Genomic DNA, 24350 nt, shown 5'->3' on the forward strand with positions numbered 1-24350 from the left:
TGGTAATTTATCTGCGTTCAGTTTAAGGCAAGAACGAGACTTCCATAGTTGCGAGGCTAGCATTGTGCTCAAAAAATGCCCCGCCATGTTAATACATCACTACTTAGAACTCATTTGTCTTCTGCTCTTCGGGCATTCAGTTTTCTGTGGGTAGCCACAGAGAGCCAACGTGTGCAGCAGTTTTACAAACCTGTACAGATTTTAATAATGGAAGAAGGAGCGATAGTGGAAGGGAAAGCTATGCTTTGTAATGATTGTTCTTCTATTAGATATCCCTGCTGCTCATGTGCAAGATAAATGAAAGGGTTCTGCTGCGTGCATGTTCTCAGGTCATGTGAAAAATATTGCTTGTAAAATTGGTTACTGACCAAATTTTAAAAAAATATATTTGGTCTAGGAATTAATTCGTGCGCCTGGACAAGAGATGGCGTAACGAGCGTATTGTCCCACAGTTTCGTGTATCCACACATGTGTTGAAAACTCCTGTCAGCGCGCATCATTCGTAGTATAGGGCAATTGATTGACGCGTCAACAACAGCATTTTGTAGTCAACTGAACATGGCTCAGTTCGTGCCAGATAAAGTGTTTTTGCGGGGTGTTCTGCTTCATTACTTTAACATGCAGAAAAGTGCTACCGAAAGTCATCGTGTCACGTGTCAGAAGTGGTTTGCACGGTTTACAAGTGGTGATTTCGGCCTGGAAGACCAAGAGCGACCTGGACAGCCAAAAAAATTTGAAGACGAAGAATTGAGAGCATTGCTCGATCAGGATTCGTGTCAAACGCAGGAAGAACTTGCAGAAGCATTAGGCGTTGATCAAACAACAGTTTCCAAATGCCTCAAAGCCATGGGAATGATTCAAAAGATGTCACATTGGGTTCCACATGAATTGAAAGACAGAGACGTTGAAAGACGAAAAACCATTTGCGAATTGCTGCTTCAAAGACAGAAAAGAAAGGGGTTTTTGCATCGCATTGTTACTGGCGATGAGAAGTGGATCCATTACGAGAACCCGAAATGAAAAAAAGGCCTGGGTGAAGCCAGGTGAACCAGGTCCATCACAACCGAAACGAGATATTCACTGTGCAAAGGTTATGCTGTGCATATGGTGGGATATGAAAGGTGTGGTGTACTATGAGCTGCTGCAACCGGGTGAAACTATTAATGGAGAACGTTATCGATGACAATTAATGCGTTTGAAGCAAGCTCTGGCCAGGAAACGACCAGAATGGGAGAACAGACATGATAAACTTATTTTTCAACATGATAACGCTCGCCCACATGTCGCAAAACAGGTCAAAACCTATTTAGAAAATGTCGGATGGGAAGTTTTACCCCACCTGCCGTATTCACCAGACGTTGCTCCTTCGGATTACTACTTGTTCGATTGCATGAATAACGATTTGATTGGACAGCGGTTCACTTCTTCAGAAGATATCGAAAAATGGGTCTCTGACTGGATCGCTTCAAAGGATGAGGACTTCTTTCGCCATGGAATCCGTAACTTGCCTGACAGATGGGCGAAAGTGGTGGCTCGTGATGGACAATATTTTTCTTAAGGTATTTATGTATTTTGTATTTGAACTACAGCTTCAATGTGTGCGTAACAACCGCACAAATTAATTCCTAGACCAAATATTTTAAACTTATATTTATCGAAAATTACCTTAACCTATTGTAGTACAAAATAAGAATTTTCACATTCTTCAGTTTATTTATAAAGCCTAATTTACTTTCTTTTCCATAAAGCAATTTCAATTTGGGGTTCATTTCTGTTGCACATATTATGATAAAATATGTTTGTGCAGATATGAGAAGATTTCATCAGTTGCACAGTACATTTCAAAGCTTAGGTTATGTGTAATTATTACAAGGAAATAATGTGTATGACATTATATCACATACTGAAATGATACGATATATTTTAAATTTTGTACTGCAAAAAAAAAGCTGCCTTATCTCATCTCGTTGAGAGTTGTAAATGTCTGTCTCGTGTTTATATGTAAATGTCTGAACAGTCTCAGCTCGTTTTATAAACATCTCTTTCGTTCTTGTTTCGGTTTCAGAGGGCAATTCTCATTCTGGTCTAAAGTTCAAAAAGATAGAATTAACAATGTATGCCAATGCTTATTGTACAAACTTTTGCAGTGCATAGAGATTATACAGAAAAAAACTTTTCTTAATGATTTTTTTTTGTTTGTTTGTTTGACTCCTCGTTTTGAATGTTATGAGCCCTCAAAAACTGGATATTATCCTGATTATATATGCAAACCAAACCGCCGATTCAGAATTACCACAAATGAACTGGCGTTGTAATTATTATACACAAAATTCATGATTTATCTGAGGAAGTTGAATGTTGCAGGTTTGACTCTCGATCTGGGCATGACTGTTCCTTTGTGAATGTCCTTTTATTGATTTGGAAATTGGTTGGGGGATGTTTGCTCGAGACTTTGGGGACAGCTAGGGCGATGTTTCTATGGTTAATGTTAGTATTGCTCACGTGACAAGACATTTCCCCTATCATCTGATAAAAGGAGAGGGGACAAGCAAATGTTTTTGAAATGAGAAGGGACAGACCAAAGTTTCGTCTCGTCTTGTGGGCAGGTTGGGTGATACTTAGATTGTGCTGTTTGGTGGTGTAGAAGGGGGAGTTTCTCCTGTACCTCAACTTCGAATACTTCTTGTAATAATTCATCTTCATTGTCACAATTAGCCAAAAGTGGGAAGAAATGTGACGTTAGAGAAGATACATGCTAAATTTACCATGCGTTCTCATTGTTGCAGTTAAACAAAGTGATGGAAAGGCAATGTAAATGTAGGATAAGTACATACATTTGCAATATATATATATATATATATTAACTGAAGAAACTGTCATTTACTGAAGGAAATTAAAAAACTCTACATGCCCTTTTTTTTTTCTTTTTGCCGTATCACCTCATATATGAAGAAATTGGCATGTATACCTGAGTGTTCTAAATGTATTGTTATTTTAAAATTTACGAAGAAAATATTATGACGAAAATAACTGTAATTTCAGGAAATGCATTCTTGTAACAATAATTTCTTACCAGTCAGAACCTATGTATTGGCAATGAACAAGGCTGTTCACATGTTCAGCCATGGACTGTTACCAGTATTGCTTTGTCAGATTAATGGAAAACCCTCTATTGAGTGGCTGAATTATAGTAAATACTTAAATTCATATTGGATTTGGTGCGTATTACTCACAATTAAATTCAAAAAATATTTCTATTAAGAACACAATAAAAATATCATATGAAAGCTATTTTACTTACATATTTGTGAGTCTAATCCTTGAGTTAGCTGCGTTCCGTTCCGGGGAAGCGACTGCCAACTTCTTCAGGCATTCTTTAAGCATGCAATACTGCCATGCCGCGTCGTTATATCATACAAGGAAAGGTTGGATGGGTAGGATTGGGGAAAAAAATTATCAGAAAAAAACTATGTCCCTTCAGCCTGCATTTCCTTAAAACTTGTCATGTTCACTATAAATTGCCTTAAAATTCATTGAAAGCAGTAAAAACAAGTTAAAAATCCAAGAACTGTGCTCACTCTCATATGTGTGTTAATCAGCTGATGTTCCACGTGGAATGCAGGAAGCTCAGGCTATATCCCTACAGCATGTCTTCATCTTGGTTATAATTATGTTATTTCCGGGTCAGATTCACGCACTTCCTGTACAGCACAAATCACTTCCGGGGTAACCTGAAATCCTATTTCTTCCCTCTTTTGGCCTTTTTCCCATTTTTTAAATAGGTTTATCCAGATTTCGTCAAGATTTCCATCTTCCCGATTGAGTTTATTGTCCCTATCATTACATATGTTAGCTACTTCATACACGTTTCTGTTGATAGCGTGATTTTTCCCTTCTAATAACAACTTTTTCTTTGATTTTATGGAAGTTTTCAAGTACTTGCTCAGATAGGCCTGTTTTGGGATTCCCATCTTTGATGTCTTTCCATTGAATTTTCATGCTTCTCCTCGTCTGTCCGATGTATTTCTTATCGCAGTTACATTTAATATTGTACACTACTTTCGCATCTTCGTCTTTGTCTTTTTCCTTTCCAGCCCTTTTATATTCTGAAAAGTGCTTTTCTATATTTGTGGGGGCTTCATTCCACTTTTAATATTACAATCCTTTAAGACTTTTTTATTTTTTTCTGAGACATCTTTAAGGTAAGGAATTCCTATGAACTTAGGTCCCTTGTTTTCTTTCCCTGCTTCATTTTCTTTAGCTGTAATTTTCCCATCTTTAGATGTTACTCTTTTTTCCCTTTCAAAAAATTTCCCTCATTTCATTATTGTTATATCCATTCTTTTCCCAATGTTCAAAATCCATTCTTCTTCTTTAGCCAAAGTGTCTTTCTGGTTACACAATCTATTCGCTCTTATGTAGAAATTCAGAAAAAAACATTTTTCTTTGTTCTCCCTGCATGTTTTGATTCTTTTTTAATGTTGATTTCTCCCGCGAGTGCTTTGTGGAATACCCCACTTTTAATTTTGCCATTTTCATTAACAATCTTTAGGTCTAAAAAGCTAATTTCCCCATTATGCATTTCTTCTTTCGTATATTTAATAGGGTCTTCCTGTTCGCTTAGGATGTTAAATAATCTATCTATCCCTTTCTCTTCCCCTATTACCAATATGTCATCTACATACCTTCCAAAGAACTTTATTTCATTTTCCATTTGACAAGATTTAAGGAAATGCAGGGTGAAAGGGACATAGTTTTTTCTGATAATTTTTCCCCAATCCTACCCGTCCAACCTTTCCTTGTATGATATAACGACGCGGCATGGCAGTATTGCATGCTTAAAGAATGCCTGAAGAAGGGCTAAGTGTAGAAGCTAAGGAGTAGACTCACAAATACGTAAGTAAAATAGCTTTTATATGATATTTTTATTGTGTTCTTAATATAAATATTTTTTAATATATAGTAAATACTGCTATACTGTTAGGGCATAATTCATCTGTAAGAAATGGGCACACATTTTTGCACTGGAAGTTATAAGATCTTTGTTTTAGACAGTAACAAATTACTTTTTACTGTCGCTTTCGCAATCCATGCGAAGTTTATGGGATGAGCGGAAGCCCTGCCTTCACGAATTTCTAAGTGATGACTTCAGGCCAATCAGAGGATGTTTTCAAATCAGTGACGTAGGAGGTGAATTTCAGCAGTGCTTGAATGCATGTTACTCGAGAACCAAAACAAATATCGCCAAGATATTTTGCACATCTCATTTTGGTGTGAAAAAGTCAAGAATTTGGATTTGTTATTTTGGTAGACACCCTGTGGTCTGTTCAGTTTCCCTTATTACTTTTAACATGTGAAGTGAATATTCTAAAAACTTGGTTAAGTATAAGTAATTAAGTCTGGTGTTTAGCTATAATGTGTGTTTAGCTTTTTACACATATTTAAATACATTAATTGTCACCATTGACTTGGTCTGGAAAATTTTGGTTGTCTGTCTGGAACATCTGGAAAAGTCAGGGAATTTCTTTTTTACAAAAATGTAGACACACTGTAAAAATTTCAGCCATTGAAGAAACATTAATTCTTCGAAATATTAATTAGCTATGTAGAATTTTATAAAAACATGCTATGTGAATTGTGCCTTCGATTCGGTTAGAAATTATAGTAATACTTAATTAGTGAAAATGTTGATAAATAGAGCAATATGTAATTATCAGTCAATAGTGATAGAGTTCTGATACTTCCATCCCTGTAAGACTATAATATCTGGAATTTTCTTTGGTAATATGAATGCTAGAAGAAGGTTGTGCGTTGTCATTTGATTAATTTTCACATTAGTATTTTAGAAGTTAATTTTTATCATGTACTTGAACAGATTGTGGCTGTGAATGTCGGTGTGTTTCAAAGTGGGGAATCCTCTATGATCAGTGTTGCCACTGTTGAGTCAGGTGAGTGTATTATGGATGTAACAGATCGTGATGTTATTAACAGTACTTATAAGTGTTAAATTTAAAATACATGTTTTTGAATAAACACGTAATTTATAAAATAATCATTTTTTACAACTGTACAACATGTACACCATTGCTTCATAAGCCATAACCCAGAATGTAAACTGTTAGGTCAAATCTGGCTCAGACCATTTAGCTATCTTTACTCTTAACAATAAGGATGCAGTTACGCTGTGCCAACTTCTGAGAAACATTGGATAAGCTGAACTCGAAGCCTATCATAATATTCATATTCATAATATTATTCAATAATATATGTCATAAGTAGGCTTAGGATTTGCCCTAAAATATATTTTCTTCTTCCTTGGCCAGAAAATGTAGAGTTTTATGTTTAAAAGCCATTACAGGCCATTTTTGAGAGAAATACATGAAATTTATAGTGACTCTTTTTGTCTGTTTTTGTCACAAGATAACTGCCATTTGTAGGAGACTCGAACGAGTATGAGCAAGTGAAAGTGGTCCCATGCAGGACTCTGATGCACATGTATCTAAGCATAGAGTTCATTGGCTGATTGTCAATGCACACAGTATAAACTTCACATATAGAAAAGTAATGAAAGGGTTTTCAATGGTATAGAAAAGTAAAACTACCCCTGTACATTATGTCATGAAGGCACATAGGAAGTATGCCACTTTCTCAAGCTTGGCTGTAGTATAGGTGATGCAATCAGCACCATGGTCCAGTGGTCCTGCAGTTTGCCCAGTGTAACCACTGATTAGAGTTGTGGTTTTCAATCCATGGGTAACATGCGGCCCTTTTAATCTAATTTAGTAGCCTTCTAAATCCTGTAATGCAATATGATATTAAATTAAACCAACTTCTGTGGCTTTTTTTTTAGTACAGCATGCTACGATGCCAGGGGTCCTAGGTTTGAATCCTGGCCTGGACATGGATGTTCTTTGTGAGCATCCCTTAATTAATTTCATCATATCATTACTAACGTTCATCTTTGCCACTAGCCAAAATATCAAAATCAAAGTAAAATAAACTCATATGACAATAAATAAATAAATAAAAATAAAATCAGTGGCAATACCTTTATATGAATGGTTGTTATTATAATTTTATAATAATAAGATACCACACTATTTCATTTGTTAGACAACAATCAAAATTTAATTATTGATAACTCGTTCAAGCCAGTTTCCAAATTCAAGTACTAACAAATGAAAATGATATTAAAGAGGAAATTAAAAGCAGGCTTAATTTAGGCAATGCATGTTACTTTTCTCTTCATAAATTTTTATCCTCGCACGTAATATCTAAGTAACTAAAACTTAAAATTACTGTTATGTATATGTTTTCTATGGCTGTGAAACTTGATCCCTTACATTAAAAGAGTAATATAAATTAAGAGTATTTGAAAATAAAATCCTTAGGAAAATATTTGAACCTAAAAGGGATAAGGAGACAGGTGAATGGAGAAGGTTACATAATTTAGAACTGCACAATTTATATTACTGTCCAGATATTTTTTGAATAATTAAATCAATAAGACTAAGGTGGGCAAGCCATGTGGCACAAATTGGAAAGGAAAGAAGAGTTTACAGGATTCTTTGTTGGGAAACCAGATGGTAAGAAACCTGTAGGAAGGCCAAGATGAAGATGGAGGGATAACGTTGAGATGCACCTAAAGATAATCGGTAAGGATGGAAAAGATTGGATTGATCTTTATTTATTTAATAGAAGATTCCAAATACAACGTTAGCCATTTTATACTGGAACGATTTTATAGAACATAAGGACAAAATTAATAACATAATACAACAAAAATAATAATTCATAATTGGGAAAAGAGAGACGCGGTAGTATATAAATACGGAGAAACTAGTACTCACTTTTATCTGCCAAGCTTTTTTTTTTTTCAATTAATTTCAGTGGCCACTGCAACCATGCTCGTTGGAACTTGCTGTACTGTTGCTTTTGTTTGTAGTACTCTGGCTGCTGCTAGGTGCACTGTTGTTAACTGTGTGTCTGGGTCTGTGTCGTCTGCTATTTCCGGTATAATTCTGTGTGTTGTCCTGTGTTTGTCCTTATGTGTGCTGAGTGCCTCTTTACAGCCTCAGCTTTTAACCGGTCAGAATATTTTAATATTTTAGTTACGACACGACATTACAGTTATGATATTTTAGTTCTGGTAAGGGGCTGGGACCCTTATAAACAGACTGGGGCAAAGTAGCCTAAGTGCTGATTTAAATTCAAATTTCAAATTCAAATCCTCATTTATGTTATAACCTGCCTCCAAATAATTCTTGTCAGAACATAGTTTCCGACAATTGTTAAGAATGCATGGGTAATTTTTTTATTTTATCTGAGCCATCTTGTATTGTTTTGTTTGCTTGTTGTTTTCCTACTCTTACTGTTTATAAAATGGTCTAAAACAATAGGTAAATGAATAATTATTTGGCATATTGGTAATAATTTTCAGTAACATTTGCTTTCTGTTTGTTTGGAATTTGATCAAAAATGACTTACGTACTTGAAGTTTCGTTTTTCGTGTTGCACAATTGGAATGTTTTGTTTCGATAAATGCTGTAAACGATACTTCATGTACGTAATACTTAAACCACGTTTACCACATCCATCATGAACGAAGAACAACTTGTTCATCTTCTAGCACCCACAGCTCCTCTTCACTTGCAAGTAACCTCTACCAGCACAAATAAGATGTCCCTGATGTGGGAAATTCCTGACCTGACTCACGGAATGATCAGAACCTTTGAGATTGAAGCTGTTCCAGTAATGACTGGGCTAGCTGACAGAAACATTACTACTCGACAATACAATGTGTCCGTCAAGGAAGAGAGGATGGAGTATCATTTTGAGGTATAACTGTGTTTATGTTAATTCCTTCTTTATAATCCTACTTATCCATTATTTCATAACTCTGGTGTGGATGAATCCAACAGGTACATAAGTAACACACACTGGCAATACTAAACCCAAAGGCCTATAGTCTTATCTCTTTCGCTGTGGAATTCTCTGGCACACAATATCCCTTGGCTGCGTAATTAAATTTGAAAAAATATTTTTTTTATAAACAAATAATTTTCACAATTACATTGCGTTATAAATGAGAGAGAACTTACAAAATTCATTCCTTGCACTGGAAAACCATTCTGTAGTCCCTGGTGGTATGATATTTTGAAAAATTTTGAAATTTTGAAAAAAAAAATTAGAAAGAATAATTTTAAAAACTTACATTGCAAAATATGTTATAGAGAAATTACAAAAGTCATTCCTTGCACTGGCAAACCATTTTGTAGTCCCTGATGGTATGGTATTTCTCAATACACGGGATGACGCAGAGTGGTGGAGCGGCGTGGAAATTAGTAATTAGTATCAAGATACTGGGTGGCGAAAACTTCAGTTTGTTCTGCTGTGTGTTCAAATACTGAGCGGGGGAAATATTTGATAAAACAAGAAAATGGTGTGCTAAATACTGTACTGTCACCAAGTAACTTAGCACTTGCCTGTGTCGAACTTCCTGCACCTAGATCAATGCTGCTTTGCACTCTGTTACATGATGTTACGGACGGCGGTACAAATTCTTCATCAGACACTACACAATCACTGTCATCATTTGAAGTCTCATAAAAACTGTCGCTATTATCGTCACAACTTAATTCACCTTGTGATTCAACAGTTGAGTAACATCATTATCAGACAAGTGTTGACGACTTGATGAAGCCATGTTGTTTACATTCGAACATGCATTTGAAACTGACATGTCAGAGCACTCAACGCTCGTATTCTAAACGGAGGCGTAATTAGCGACATCATACGGATATAAACAAAACTACAAGTTCAAATAGTTCCAAATAGTATCAACAGATGTCTGAAGGCTACTAAAAGTGACGTACTGCAGAAATGCGACACCTGCAGCGAGTGGAAGTATGAACTGGCAATAATGCGACTTCCGCGGAGCAAGGTACCTGGTGTGCTGTGCATAAATGCGACGAGCGCAGCGAAAGAGTTAATACTAGAATCCTTGCATGGGCATAGCCAGAAGTTTTTGTAGGCCATTAAAAGAACTTGATTAGTAGAAATAGTAACAAAAATAATTATTTCTATGTTTGTAATTGTTATTTTACAATAATAACTACTGGGTGATCTGTTTGGGTATGGATAAAATAAAATGGATGTGAAATTTTTTTGGTCAAATGTAGTCACCTGAAATATTGTATACAAAAGACTGAAATGCAAAATAATCTAACAGAGTTATTTTTAGTGGTAACCATGTTATCACATGGCTAGTCATAGCTAGGTTGTGTTATTGTATGTGTATATCTTAGTGTAGCTTGAAGAAGTTCTGGGAAACCAGAACGAAACGTCGCAGGTAAAATAAAATAAAAACCACTAAAAATAATTGTGTTAGATTATTTTGCATCTATAAAAAGTGGTTATGCGAACCTTTAAGAAGAACAAGAAAAGACTGAAAGGTGGGAGTTTTTACTTTTATACACTACTAACAGTTTGGTACAGTTTTCAGTTTTCTACATGGCCTCCATTGCCAACTCTGCACAACTCATAATGGTGATTCAATTCATTGCATGTCTGGTGTAACATCTCTGGGGTGATATTGTTGAAAGCCTGTGTGGTTTTGAGTTTCAAATCGTCAATGTCTGTGGGTTTCTGCAGGGGCGGCGCGTGCCTTTTCAGTCAGGCAGGGCACATTTTTCTTTTGGGTGGGGAGGGGGGGCAGTTTACCTCTATATTGATTGATTGATTGATTGATTGATTGATTGATTTATTAGCATCCATTCAACTTTACAAAAGTTTGGAATTGTCACATTGTACATGTATTCCTCTTTAAGGTTTTTGAGGGGAGTTCCTTGATATGGAGTAAGTAAATTGTTCGAACAATTTGGAATAAAATTAACATTCTGATCAAGGTATCTCTCCAAAGAGCATTAAATACTCACTACGTAGGAATATGAAAAATCAGCAACATATGGAACAAATTACATGAATAAAAAAAAAACTCGAATACTGACGTCGGAACCCTATACGCTTGCAGTAACTAAACTTTGGGTAGATACTGGAATGATTAGAAAAATGTTACACTGCAGTTTCTCTTCCATTGTCAATGAATTGAAAGGCGTAGATATTAAAGTTTCTACATGATTCAATGTCATATTCACCAAGTATCCACTAATATCAATGACTAACTAGGAAGATGATGCACCGTTAAGTTCAGTTACAACACTTTACATTGACCATGTACCCCCAAAATGTTCGTTTATACTTATGAAGATATTCTGCATGTCAAGTTGCTGGAACACAGACACAATAATACAAATAAATAAACACGTACAGTAACTATAAAATCGCGAAAAACTAATTATTTCATAAACGACCAATACGCACAGACGGGATGCAACGCAAACTCACACACTAACTCAAATCCAAATCCGTATTACAATGGGAAGAAAGGAGGATCTTTTTAAAAATACGAGGGACTAGTTTGTGCAATAAAAAGTGTTGTCAACTTTTCAGGTCGCCGGAACAAGCACGAAGAAAAGCATTCGAGGGATTTTTTTCTATCTTATTGCTGCAGGCTGGAAGAACGAATGAACTGCCTGCCAAGCGTTGGAAACACTGAACGGTGAAAGAGGCAAACATGAATGAGCAGGGCACCTCGTTCCCTGCCCAGAGACGGCTACGAATTTTTTCGCTTTTCCATTGTGAGGGGACCGTCCCTTGCCTATGCTGTAAATGTTTGGATCAGTCAGTGACGTCACGTCTCCGGGGCAGAGCCGAGATTTTACTCTCTCCAACAGGACGGAGAAATATATTAACCTCGCACAGGGTGCATACCCTGTAAGTCTGGTTGCAGCAACGTAGGGGTTGAGGGAAAAAACAAAAAAATATTTACGCGTATATACTGATCGTCTCTTCAGATGAACTTTTTATGTTAAAATTGTTGTGGGGCAGTGCCCTAGTTGCCCTTTATCTAGCATCGCCACTGGGTTTCTGTGAATAGACAGTGTCTTTAACGAAACCCCAGATGAAGAAGTATGGAGGGGTTAAATCTGGGGGAGTTGGTAGGTCAAGCAATTGGCCCCCCACGGCCACACCAACGACGATTGATATGTTGGTCGAGAAAATCACAAACCACTTGTGCCCAGTAAGGGGACACACAATCTAATTGAAACACAATGTTCAAGTTGTTGTCTTGTTGGAGTTGGGGCAGTAGAAACAACTACAACATGTTTGAGTAAGGAATATGACATGTGTTCTCAGAAAAGAAAGTGCCTCCTTACTTCTAGAACACCCAGTGTATTCAGCCAACAGATTTCCATTATTTTTTTTTACATTTCATTCAGTTAGTGTATAAAAAATTCATAGTTATTCCATTTTGTTATTAACTTTTACCCGCCTTGTTCAAGAAAAGAAATTGAAAGTTTTTGAGAAATTGTCACAGTTATCTCTATAGGACTGATTTCAAAGGCTGAAGGTAACCATCTTATCTGTTGCCAGAAGTTATACAGGTCGGAATCTATCTATTCTCTCCTTGAACAGATTCAATCAATTATGAGTCTGATTTTCACTGTAAATTAGTATTGATATCTCCGCCTCTGGAATTTCTTTTGGTCTCTTGATGTCACCAGCTATGCAACACCGCTTCTACAGGAATGTATCTTCTTAAAGTGTAGCTTAACTAATATACCAATGCTGTGGATCCTGTGATAAATCGGAACTTCTATTAGCAGTGAGAATTAGGTATGTGAGTGAAAACCCAGGGTCGCCTTAATCACTGACTATGCCGGTGAAGTCCAAACAAAGGTCCTGGTTGCATTTAGGTAAAAACCTCTTCTCCCTTTCAAGTTTCTGCAAGAATCCTCAATCAGATTTGTCTTCAACCAATGAGTAAAATCTCTGTCGGTGGGATAAATGGTTGGAGGACATATGAGTAAAAACCCTGCATGTCTCTTCTATTGTGCAAATTTCGCCATTTTAGCCGAAGAATGTTGATCCATTGCTATGCAATTGTCATCTGTCTGAGCATTGCTAAGGTAATAATTTGGACATTTGCTCTTCCGGGTGTCTATAATTTGTAAGTAAAAAAAGGTAAAGTGCTTTCCTGTGCTTAGCACCACACCATGAAATATAGGGGTGTGGGGGTAACGCCCCACACTTTCTTGATCCGATCGTGACTGGGGGTGAAGTGATCAGCATCATACCCCTAACCGCTTTTACCCTTCAGGGTTTCCCCCAGATACCCATGTCATTCGACGCTGCTTCCAACGTTAGAAAAGTTCCCGGATTTGAACCGGCTGGGGATCGAACCCGGGACCTTTAGCATGGTAGTCAGATGCGGTACCGACTGAACCACCGCAGCTGTAAGTAATAATCGAAACTTATTCTTTAATTTTTAGAAATCTTCTGTAAATATTATCTTTAATAATTTTTATCTTTAATATTGAAGATAGGAAAGTGGTGCTCATATAGATGAGTCCTGACTATTGATGACAGGAAAGTGACACTTGTTGAGTGGAACCATTTATTCTTTCGATCGTATAATAGAATATGAAAATATAACATGGTTTCTGTATCTTACACTATTTTATTCTGATGCAATGATGTGTTTACTTTGATTATTCGGTTCAGCTGCTAATGAAATGAACTGTATTTCTGTTATTAAGAATAGAAATAACGAGCTTTTTGCTTACCTTTGTTTTCTGTAACTTGAAATGAATAATGCCAATTTCCAGGCATATTTCTTTCAACAACAAGATGGCATCTCTCCTTCAACAAGCACAATCTAATATTAGTTTTATGCAACCCAATGCACACATGAAGCAAGCCATGAAGCAAAATGAAGCCATCAAATGAAACCAACTCTTTACAAGGAAACGTATCCCTAAAGCAGAATGCTAACCAGAATTCAAATGTGAATTAATAATAGAAATGACATATTTTCATAATGGTTATACATTGCTCCCATCAACTGTAATGACTGTGAACCTTGACTTTTTGCAAATGTGATAACACCTACAAACATTAATTTTTGTAAAAAAACATGTTTATGTTTGTGCAGTGACATATTCTGAACACATTTTTCAATAATTTGTAATTGCGAAATAAATTTGTCATAAAATGCGAATTGTTGTCTTTTTTGCAAATTTCAACACATGTACCATATTCGTACATGTATAACATGCATATTTTCCAGAATTTTTTCCAAAAGAAAGCTATGATACATGTTATATATATATATATATAGAATAATTGTGACAGGTACATGAAACCACGTGTTTTCCAACAATTTTTTCACCTTCTGTCAGAACGTGAGGTAGTTTTGGTGGATATCGAGTACACACTTACCATCACAAGGTAGTCCTAACATCAGTATTTGTCATGTGAGAAATAATGGAAAAGAACTTACTCAAAACTCATTTCCAGTTAGTGAAACTGTCATGAACAGGTGAGAGCCATGTAACCTACAATCTGAACTAATTGTTAAAAGGAGAAGAAAGGTATAATTTTGGGTATATTTGGCAAGAAAGTCTGCTAAAAAAATGCAAATTTTGGGAAAAATAACACCATTAAAAAGAAAAACCGGTGTTCGGTGCTGAAAGACCAAGGTCTTTATCAATGATGCATTGCCAGTAAGCTTTCAATAAGTTACAATTACAACCTACTTTTATACAAGTGCTGGGGCATAAGTCATGATAACTATTTATTTTTGCGAGAATGCAGGACCGGCACAGAGAATTCGAAATATGCAAATGGAAGAAGACACTTTATGGAATTGAACAATGCATGAACAAGGAAGGTTATGTGTACCAGGACCCCTCCCCCCACAAAGTTTCGTTCTACATACGTATATTAGTCACAAGACTACATTCTCAGTACAAATACGAAAGAGGTGAAAACAAAGAGTCCTGTGAAGCTTCAAAGAAGTCCTCGCGAGCATCAACAATTCACTGCCAATGATGTGGGAGATGTTTCTGATTTCCCACTTGTGGGATACATCGAATACCATCTGCCTCATCAGGTGTGAGTTGGGACATCTCACAATGGCAATTTTCTATCATTCCAAAACTATCTCCCACATTGCTGGCAGTGTTGTGGATGCTCTGGGGTACTACTTTGAAGGTATATATATCACTTTGTTTGCACCTATTTTATTTTTGTACTGACAATGTAGCCTTGTAACTAATATATGCATATAGAACAAAACTTTTTTCATTTTTTTTTTGGGGCACTTCCCTACCAATCCCTGCTCCTAAAGTGTAATTTATGGTTTTTATGTATGCATACCAAAAGAATGCAGAAAAAAAATGCAATTTCTTTTTTGCAGCTGGATTCTTTGGAGCCTTCAACACACTACATTATCTCAGTTCGTGGTGTGACCATGGAAAAAGGCCCTGGTGATCGAATACTGGGCAAAACGAAGCTATATTTTCCAATAATAGAGGGGAGATCTTTAATTCCAAGTAGTACTGTTACGCAAAGAGGTTTTGATGTTGTTCTACCAACAGGGAGTCATTTTCTGACATTAACAAGGTAAGAAGTGTCATATGTGTCATGTTGTTTGAGCAGTGTTTTGAGTCACTGAATGATAGAAGCAGTAGGACATTGGATCCAAAAGTTGGTGCACATATTATTTATATCAACAGTGGAACCCCCATTTTACATTTCTGTATTTTACATTTTCCAGCATTATGCATTCAATGCTGATGGTCTCAAAATAGTAAGATGTAAATAAATTTACCTCCATTTTACATTTTCATGTATTTTATGATTTTTTCAGCTTGGTCCCCTGAAAAACGTAAAATCAAGGTTCCACTGTATTGTGGATGGGCCAATGAATTGATTATAGTAGAAATGCGATTGATTATTTGATAATTTGTGTATTGTCAGGTAATTGCGTATCAGTAAGTCTGACTCCATACTAATGCTGATGTATTGGTATTGGTATCAGAAGGTATCAGTTGCATTTTGTGTACCGATACTGATCGATACTTTCTCAGAATTGTGGTCTTTCATGGGCTAAGCTAAAATCCCATGCAACACTTTCATTTAGTCAAAATATTCTGGAAATTACGCAATAAATTCCAAGTTTCCATTTATTTTGCACCTATTTTGTGTGAAGAAACTGTATTTTGTGATTAGATAACCGGCATATTAATATTCTGATTTAATTTTTGAATATTTTGAAGCAACCTTTCGCTTAATTGATCCAATAATTGGAGTGGAATACTCTCCCACTAACATTAATCAACATTTTGAAGAACTTTTAATTGTTACAATTTTCAAGCATTGGTATTGGTTGCAGTAGGAAATGATAAAAAGAATCTGTTCAAAGTGGTATCGCTTCTCCACCCAAACCCTGAACCTTACTATTGTCATCCACACCAACCATCATAATATACAGGCTCCACCAGTGAATCGGGCGATATTGAAGTGTTAACATAAAATTAAAGGTATTGGATGTCATGATACAGTTACATTTATTAGGGCCTCCCGATGGCGCAGTGGTATCGTTCTTGCCTTGTAATCAAGGGGTCCCAGGTTTGATACCCAGTGGAGGTACATAGTGGTTTGGATCCCACTTTAAACTGTAGGTCCAGTCCTGATTAGCCTTCCTGTGCATAAAGTGGACTTAAAAACATCAACTCAATCAACTCAAGTTACATTTATTAGGAAGTACATACCTTAGCATTTGCAGAAGCAAAATATAACACATCATTCCACTGAAAATATTACTTAAATATTACATCCTGAAGATGCCCTCCCTTACACCGCACACACTCAGCAAGCCGATCGCAAACAATACTCATGGTCCTACGTAGCATGTCAACCAGGATTCTTGAAATCTCTTCCTGTATCTGCAGCTTTAGTTCTTGAGTTGTGCGAGGTGTTGGTGGATAATACACCACACTATTAAGGTAGCCCCACAGGTAAAAATAATTTGGGTGATCCTGCTGGCTATTCGATGTCACCATATCTGGAAATGAGATGTCCAGGAAAAAGTGGCTGTAAAATGTCCATTGCGATTTTTGCAGCGTGACTTGTAGCGCCATCTTCTTGAAAGTAAGTGTTTTTGTTCACTGGAAGACCTTTGAGATGAGGAATGAAGAAGTCCTGTAACGTGTGCATAACACTCAGAGGTCACATTGCAAGCATTTCCACCATCGTCTTCAAAGAAGTAAGGACCAATAATGGCAAAGACTGTAACAGCATACCATGCTGTTACTTTAGAACTTCTTATCAGTTGAGTCGGTTTCTTGAAAGTTGTTTAGCCACGTTTTTATAGTAACTGAATACAGGAAATCTTGCAAAATTCATGTTGGGGGGCAACATGTTCATATACAGGGTGGCTCAAAAAGTCACTTAACACCGCTGATACAAGGTCACTGCAGCACGCAACATGAAAATCGTGATGACCAATCGTTATCAGGCGAAGGGGGAACCACATTGACGCCACCCGCACGGTCGGCGGCCATCTTGAATTCAACTTCAGAATTTTGAATGGAAAGGGGGTGATGTGATATATCAAATCAGGCTAGAATTTCACGAGAAATGCAATGGTGAAGGTCTTTTTGATGTATCTTTAACCATTAAAAAGTTATGACTGAATTCTTGTACCAATTTGCCCCTTTTCGAGGTGTTAGGAAAATGCCTTAAAATTTGTTTAGCGCATCGCTAATGCATCGACATCAAAGTGATGTCTAGGGAGAGAAGTTCGCATGCCATTGCACACGATTTTAATCAGATACATCCACGAAGAGCTGCGCATTATGAATGGTTGTCGCGAACAATTTACAGTGTGATGCTTCCATTGAATTAAAAGTCCTTCACAGTGACACGGCTCTTGTTTATGTTCATAAGGAAGTCCATAAACAGAATATGCGACCCTTGTCATCTGATAACTAACTCTGGACAGAAACTGCTTCACAACGTTCCCATAGTGTTCTGGTGTTCCTCTCTATTGAAAAAAACTCTGTAAAAAGTACCTTCTTCCATAAGCAAGGATGAAAAAACCTGTTTATTTAACAAATCCAAGTAGCCCTAAGCATTTAAGGTTCCGTTGATGGAAAATTGACTAACCAATCGTGTTCCACACAGCACAACACACCATTAACTTACCAGCACTAAACATTCAGCTTTGATCTTTGTCGAAAATGGGTTATCAGATAAAAAGCATCGAATATTCTGTTTATGAACTTCCTTATGTACATAAACATTAGCCTTGTCACTGTGAAGGACTTTTCATTTAATGGAAGCGTCACACTGTAATTGTTCACGACAACCATTCATAATGCGCAGCTCTTCGTGGATGTATCCAATTAAAATCATGTGTAATGGCATGCGAACTTCTCTCCCTAGACTTTACTTTGATCTCGATGCATTATGGATGCGCTAAACAAATTTTAAGGCATTTTTATAACACCTCGAAAAGGAGCAAATTGGTACAAGAATTCAGTCATAACTTTTTACTGGTTAAAGATACATAAAAAAACCTTCACCATTGCATTTCTCGTGAAATTCTAGCTTGATTTGATATATCACATCACCCCCTTCCCATTTAAAATTCTGACGTTGAATTCAAGATGGCGGACATCAAGATGGCAAGATGTCAATGTGGTTCCCCCTTCGCCTGATAATGATTGGTCATCACCATTTCCATGTTGCGCGCTGCAGTGGCCTTGTACCGAGGGTGTTAAGTGACATTTTGAGCCACCCTGTATAATGCTTTTGCAGCAAATGCATGCTGTGCACCAGTCCATGACTCCATTTCAAACTCAAGGTCATGCCACCTGGCAGTATCTTTCCCCTTCCCTGCTCATACTAAAATAGAAAACACGGTTGCCAAATTGCCCAATTCACTGGCAGATGTAGCATTGCCTCACCAGCAATGGTAGTGGTTATTTCAAATTGTCACTATGATTTACGTGAGTTTGGTACAGTTGTTCTTTGACATGCCCTAACCCAACCTAACCTAACCTATGTTAAGCGAGCTAGAATTGCAGTGAATTGGGCCATCTGCCAATCCAACATCGAGTACAAACAGAGTTGCAATACTGATAAAATGCCATTAAATGTGCACATGTTGAAATGGACTGTATGTAACGAAAGATTTTGAGTAGGTGTATCATATGGGCTTGTGTCAAGCTTACCATAGTTTGTGTACAGCTTGTCAAAGATAATGTGATATGGCATGCTTGCTGTGACCCTGTTTTTGTGTCATACTAGAGTTATTTGAAAAGTAAGGTAAACGTCGCAGAGATGGCAGCTCCATACTTGAAATTGATGCACGGTCGATAGGTTTGATCCTTCAAAGGAGCCTTTTCGGAGTTTCAGTCCAGTGCGGTATGAGGTTATGGTTTGATCATGCTTAGTAGGTGAACATGCAAGCATTTTCAAAAAGGAGATTCGTGCTGTGATAAAATTTAAATTTTTAAAGGGGAAATCAGCAACCTTATAAAAACAAAGTTAGATCGTTCCTTTGGCGAGTCTTCCCCTTCATTTAAGACTGTACATTGTTTGGTTGCCGACTTTAAACGTGACCGATCGAGCACCGAAGTTGATCCACACGTCCAACTGATTTGACAACTTTGGATATGGTGACTAAGATCCTTAAAATAGTTTTGAGTGACCGAAGATTGAAGATCAGGGAGATAGCAGACATACTAGGGATCTCAACCGAACGAGTTTTTAATATTTTACATGAAAATTTAGGCATGCGAAAGCTTTGTGCGTGATGGGTGCCACTTTTGCTGACTTCAGACCAAAAGCATATGGACATTTCGTCTGCATAACCCCAACAAGTTTTTGTGCAGGTTCGTGACTGTCGATGAAACGTGGGTCCACCACTACATGCCGGAGTCGAAAGAACAAACAGTCAAAGCAATGGACAGTCAAGGGGGAATCTGCTCAAAAGAGGGCAAAAACAGTAGCATCTGCTGGAAAAGTTATGGCATCGGTTTTCTGGGATTCACAGGGTGTGATCTTTATTGACTATGTGGAAAAAGGAAAGACAAAACTGGTGAGTACTACACAAGTTTGCTGCAAAGATTGAGTGAAGAAATCATGCAAAACAGACTGCACCTTGGCAAGAGAAAATCCTCTTCCACCAGGACAATGCACCTGTTCACATATCAATGGTTTATATGGCTAACATCCATGAACTTAAGTTTGAATTGTTGGATCATCCACTCTATTCACCAGATCTAGCTTCCTCTAACTTCCAATTGTTTCCTAACCTCAAAAGATGGCTTGGAGGACAATCATTTTCAGATGATAAAATGATTCATGCTGTGAACGGCTATTTTGCAGACCAGGAGAAATTATTTTATGAAAATGGTGTAATGCTTTGAAACAACATTGGACAAAATGTGTCGAGCTCAATGGAGACTATGTTGAAAAATAAATACAAGTTGATGAAATTTATTAGTATTTTCTTGTTCATTTACCTTACTTTTCAAACCACCTACATCTTCTTCAAGAAGCGAAAGTTTAGCTTGCATGGGGAAGTATCACTTGGCAGCAAGCTTGGTAAGGTAAGGTATCTGATTATTTTGATTCAAGGTTGTTCCAAGCTCATTGCATACAAAAATAAGTTTCAAGAAAGATGTGACAAAGGAAGTTTCAACTTTGAAGCAAATTTTAACCATTTCTGGAAGGTACTTAGAAGGTACTTAGAGTATTGAGTTTTCCCTAGCAGACAGGGGTTTCTGGCTGTTTCTAAAAAAATCACAGAAAATATATTGTTAAGTGTGTTATTATTTAATTTTTTTTTCTAAAATCTACAACATTTCGTATTTCCACAGATATATATAATATGTTATATTTTACATAAATTTTCTGACGTTTATTATTTTTTTTTCTGTTTCAATTTTTTGAAAGTAAAATAGAGTTATTGAAAACATAGTTTGAGTAGGTAATATAAAATAATTCATGAACATAACAAAAAAAAAGAAACGTAAAAAATTTCCACAATGTGGAAATAAATTATAAATGCTCTTTTCAATAGTATAAACAAAAAACTCAACTTAATTTGAATTGAGCAGGGGTGCCCATCCCCCCCCCCTTTATGCTGAATTATTTACTCAAATTATTTTGGTGAGACAAAATTTGCAGAACAATATAATACAGACATATTTAAGCAATATATGTTTACTTTAGGTACTTTAAGCTCACTTTCATGTTTGCTAACATAAAACGTACAAAACTGCTGAGGCTCACTGCCATTGTTAGCATACTGAACCTTATTCTTAGCAGTTTGTCTGCTCGACTAACCTTGTATTAATGCAAACAGCATGTCCCCCTCTTTCAAACCAATTCTAAAGGCATAAGAGGTGGTGTTTCATTTCAACCCTATCACCGTGATCATCCATAGGTGATAACCAAAACTAAAAATCAATAACAAGTCAATCATATAACATTTTGTCCCTCCCAAAAATTCCCATGATGCAGGCACGTCATGAAACCCCCCTGTGGGCACCACTGGACATAAGTACAAGTAAAATTCAGCAACAAAGAAAGCGTGACTTCCAACAGTTGAAATGGTTGCAACACATGTGCACAAGAAACACTGTGCGATTAGAGACCATTGTTCATTCGCAACACAGTATAATTTTATAGTGAGCGACGAGCTATGCCTTGTATTGTGTTGTATAGGTCTTGTACATAATGCACAGTTCAATTCAGGTTCAAGAAATGTCTTTCTTAGTTATAGGTCGTAAAGTTGTTGCTATGCATCATACCAATTCAATGAGTTACCTGTTGCTATGTGGACAATGAGTCACCCACCCTATGTCACCTTCCTCTCTCCCTCCACTGTATTTAGCATCCTAAAGGTTTCACTTCTGTAACCACCTTGTTTGTTCTGTAGTAGAAGAAAGCGAGATCAAAATTATGTTATGACATGATTTATTTGCATCCAAGGACTACAATTTTGTACAAGTAGGTACATCAGGAGTATAGGACATGTCACGTAGAAGTACATGATAATAAAGTTTGGTAATTTTAACATAAGATGCACACTTATATATTGGTGTATTATAACCCTTGCATATAAAGATATTATACTTGACAATTTCAGTTTGATGTGCAACCTCAAGCTCTGCATGTATGGTAACTAGTCATACCTTTTAACATTTATTCTGGTTACACACACTGGTTTGCAGTGTTCAGGAAGTTATTTTCTATTATTTCTTGCCCAACAAATACCAGTGATGACATCACATGTGACAGGAGGTGCATGCTCGTATTCTGCCAGAACGGCATGGCACTGCTTTTCTGAGTCACAAAACATTCTGTTTCAAAGTGAAAAATCATGGGAAATAGCCATTTATAGTGTTTTTAAAAATTATTATTACTAAAGAAATCCCAACTGGTAATTTGTATTTTGCACCTTTTGATATATACATGTTATACGCAGTGTCATAGCGAAAACATGTTATACGCAGTGTCATAGCGAAAACATGTATGGCCTTAATGTTGGCTGTCTGAATTATTCTGTGCATAATACAAACCACAGTTTTTGGGGGCAAAAATTTGCAAAAAGGTGCACATTATACATGAGTAAATATGGTATATAGTGTGTAGTATGTTGCTCTTCTTGCCATTGTTTGTGTTATGTTAATGTTAATTTTCATGTTTACAGTGCATATTTCATAATCATAAAATTGAAGAATACTTCTGACGTAACTGCAATCAGATCAGTATTTCTTTCTTCAGTGAAGGAACATGATATTCTTGGAAACTTGCTGGACAACAGATCATACATTGCTGGTGAGGTTAAAGTAAGTTATGTAAATTACTGTGTATTTGATAAGTGGAAGAAAGTAATCAGTAAGCTTTCAGAATATTTAAATTTCCTATTGCTATATTTCTTTTCAGTGATTTCAGCCTTCATTGAACAGGATGTGCCAGTTAGATCAACAGTTACATGACATCATGAAAAGAATAAAGTGTGTGTACTAATGACCTTAAGTACCTACCATGCCTCACGCTACAATGAACTATTCCATTTTACTGGTGCAATGTAGCTGTCATTTGCCTCATAGATATACAGGGTATGTCCGAAAAGTAATGAGACTGGCCACCGCACGGCACTCCAGTCGTCAGCAGGGCATCTGGCACAAGCGGGATTGGTGGTGGGGGGGCTTAACTAACCAACGCTACCCGGATCAGTCGCTTCCGAGCTCTGGTAGAGTAAGGGTTGCTTATCGCGCGAACCGTGTTTAAAAACGACGTCGAGTTTTTTGGAAGCTCAAAATGCAGCATTTGCTTGAGCAACGATACGCCATTAAATTTTGCTTCAAGCTTGAAAAAACCGCTGCAGAGACGTTCACCATGATTAAGAAGGCCTACAATAACCAAGCCCTGTCAAGAGCCCAGGTTTTCCGTTGGCTTGGAGATTTCAAGCAAGCGCCAAAGTTCGGAGTGGCACACCAAGGAGTCCCCACGCCCCAAAAAGGCAAGGATGTCAATAATCTAGGATCAGACAATGCTCATTGTCTTCTTTGACAAGAAAGGGGTACAAAAAGAATTTCTGCCTCAAGGGAAGACTGTCAATGCCACTTACTACGTGAAAGTCCTCAAACGCCTGCGAGACAGAGTCAATTGGGTCCGACCTGAGATTGCCAAATGCTTGAAGCTCCATCACGATAACGTGCCAAGTCACACCTCGTTTGTTGTGACATCATTACTGGCTAGAATCGGCATTGCCACATTGCCGCAGCCAACGTACACTCCCGACATGAGCCCAGTGGACTTTTTTCTATTCCCCAAGCTCAAAAGAAGCTTGAAAGGTCGCCGTTTTGACAATGTTTTGGCCATCCAAGCAGCAACGATGGGTGTTCTGAGGGGTTTGTCGGAAGCTGATTTCCAGAAAGCGTACGCTGCATGCAAATTGCGCTGGCAGCGATTTGTCGATAGCCAAGGACAGTACTTTGAGGAATTTTAACAAGTTGTACCAATTGGATCAATAAATTTTATTTCCTGGACCCAGTCTCATTACTTTCCAGACAAACCCTGTATGTCTTAGAGCAGGGGTACTTTTAACTGGGACATCCGATATTTGCCACATGGGATTGAAATATGTAATTAATTGCATGTAACATGGTTGTAAATTTGATGATTTGTAGTAAACCAGTGAGAAATTCTACCACCTCAGGAACTTATAATGACAAATATATTTTGTGTGTTAATGTTGAAGCATTAGGATAGGTTAAATTGTATCATTATTTATCACATAATTTTGTAAGTTTAAGCTTTTACTCCTTGCTTCCACATAGTACACCTTGCTAACTGCAGTCTTTCGGGCCAATGAGGCTTTGCATCTGGGTCTGCAGTCACTAATTTTAGCACAATTT

The 24350-nt window shown here is 37.1% G+C and overlaps 1 protein-coding gene across 2 annotated transcripts in view; it reads left to right on the forward strand.

Annotated features, from left to right (window-relative positions):
• Window positions 1–24350, forward strand: part of LOC145996396 (receptor-type tyrosine-protein phosphatase S-like) — a 151789-nt gene that overhangs the window by 51207 nt on the left and 76232 nt on the right. For both annotated transcript variants that reach the window (XM_083132842.1, XM_083132843.1), the window contains exons 6-9: window positions 5876–5948; window positions 8630–8838; window positions 15323–15528; window positions 22637–22775. In XM_083132842.1, the coding sequence (XP_082988968.1) occupies window positions 5876–5948; window positions 8630–8838; window positions 15323–15528; window positions 22637–22775 (627 nt within the window). The remainder of the gene's footprint in view (window positions 1–5875; window positions 5949–8629; window positions 8839–15322; window positions 15529–22636; window positions 22776–24350) is intronic.

The sequence above is a fragment of the Lepisma saccharinum genome, chromosome 12 (assembly GCF_977018435.1).
Source record: "Lepisma saccharinum chromosome 12, izLepSacc3.1, whole genome shotgun sequence".
NCBI lineage: Eukaryota > Metazoa > Arthropoda > Insecta > Zygentoma > Lepismatidae > Lepisma > Lepisma saccharinum.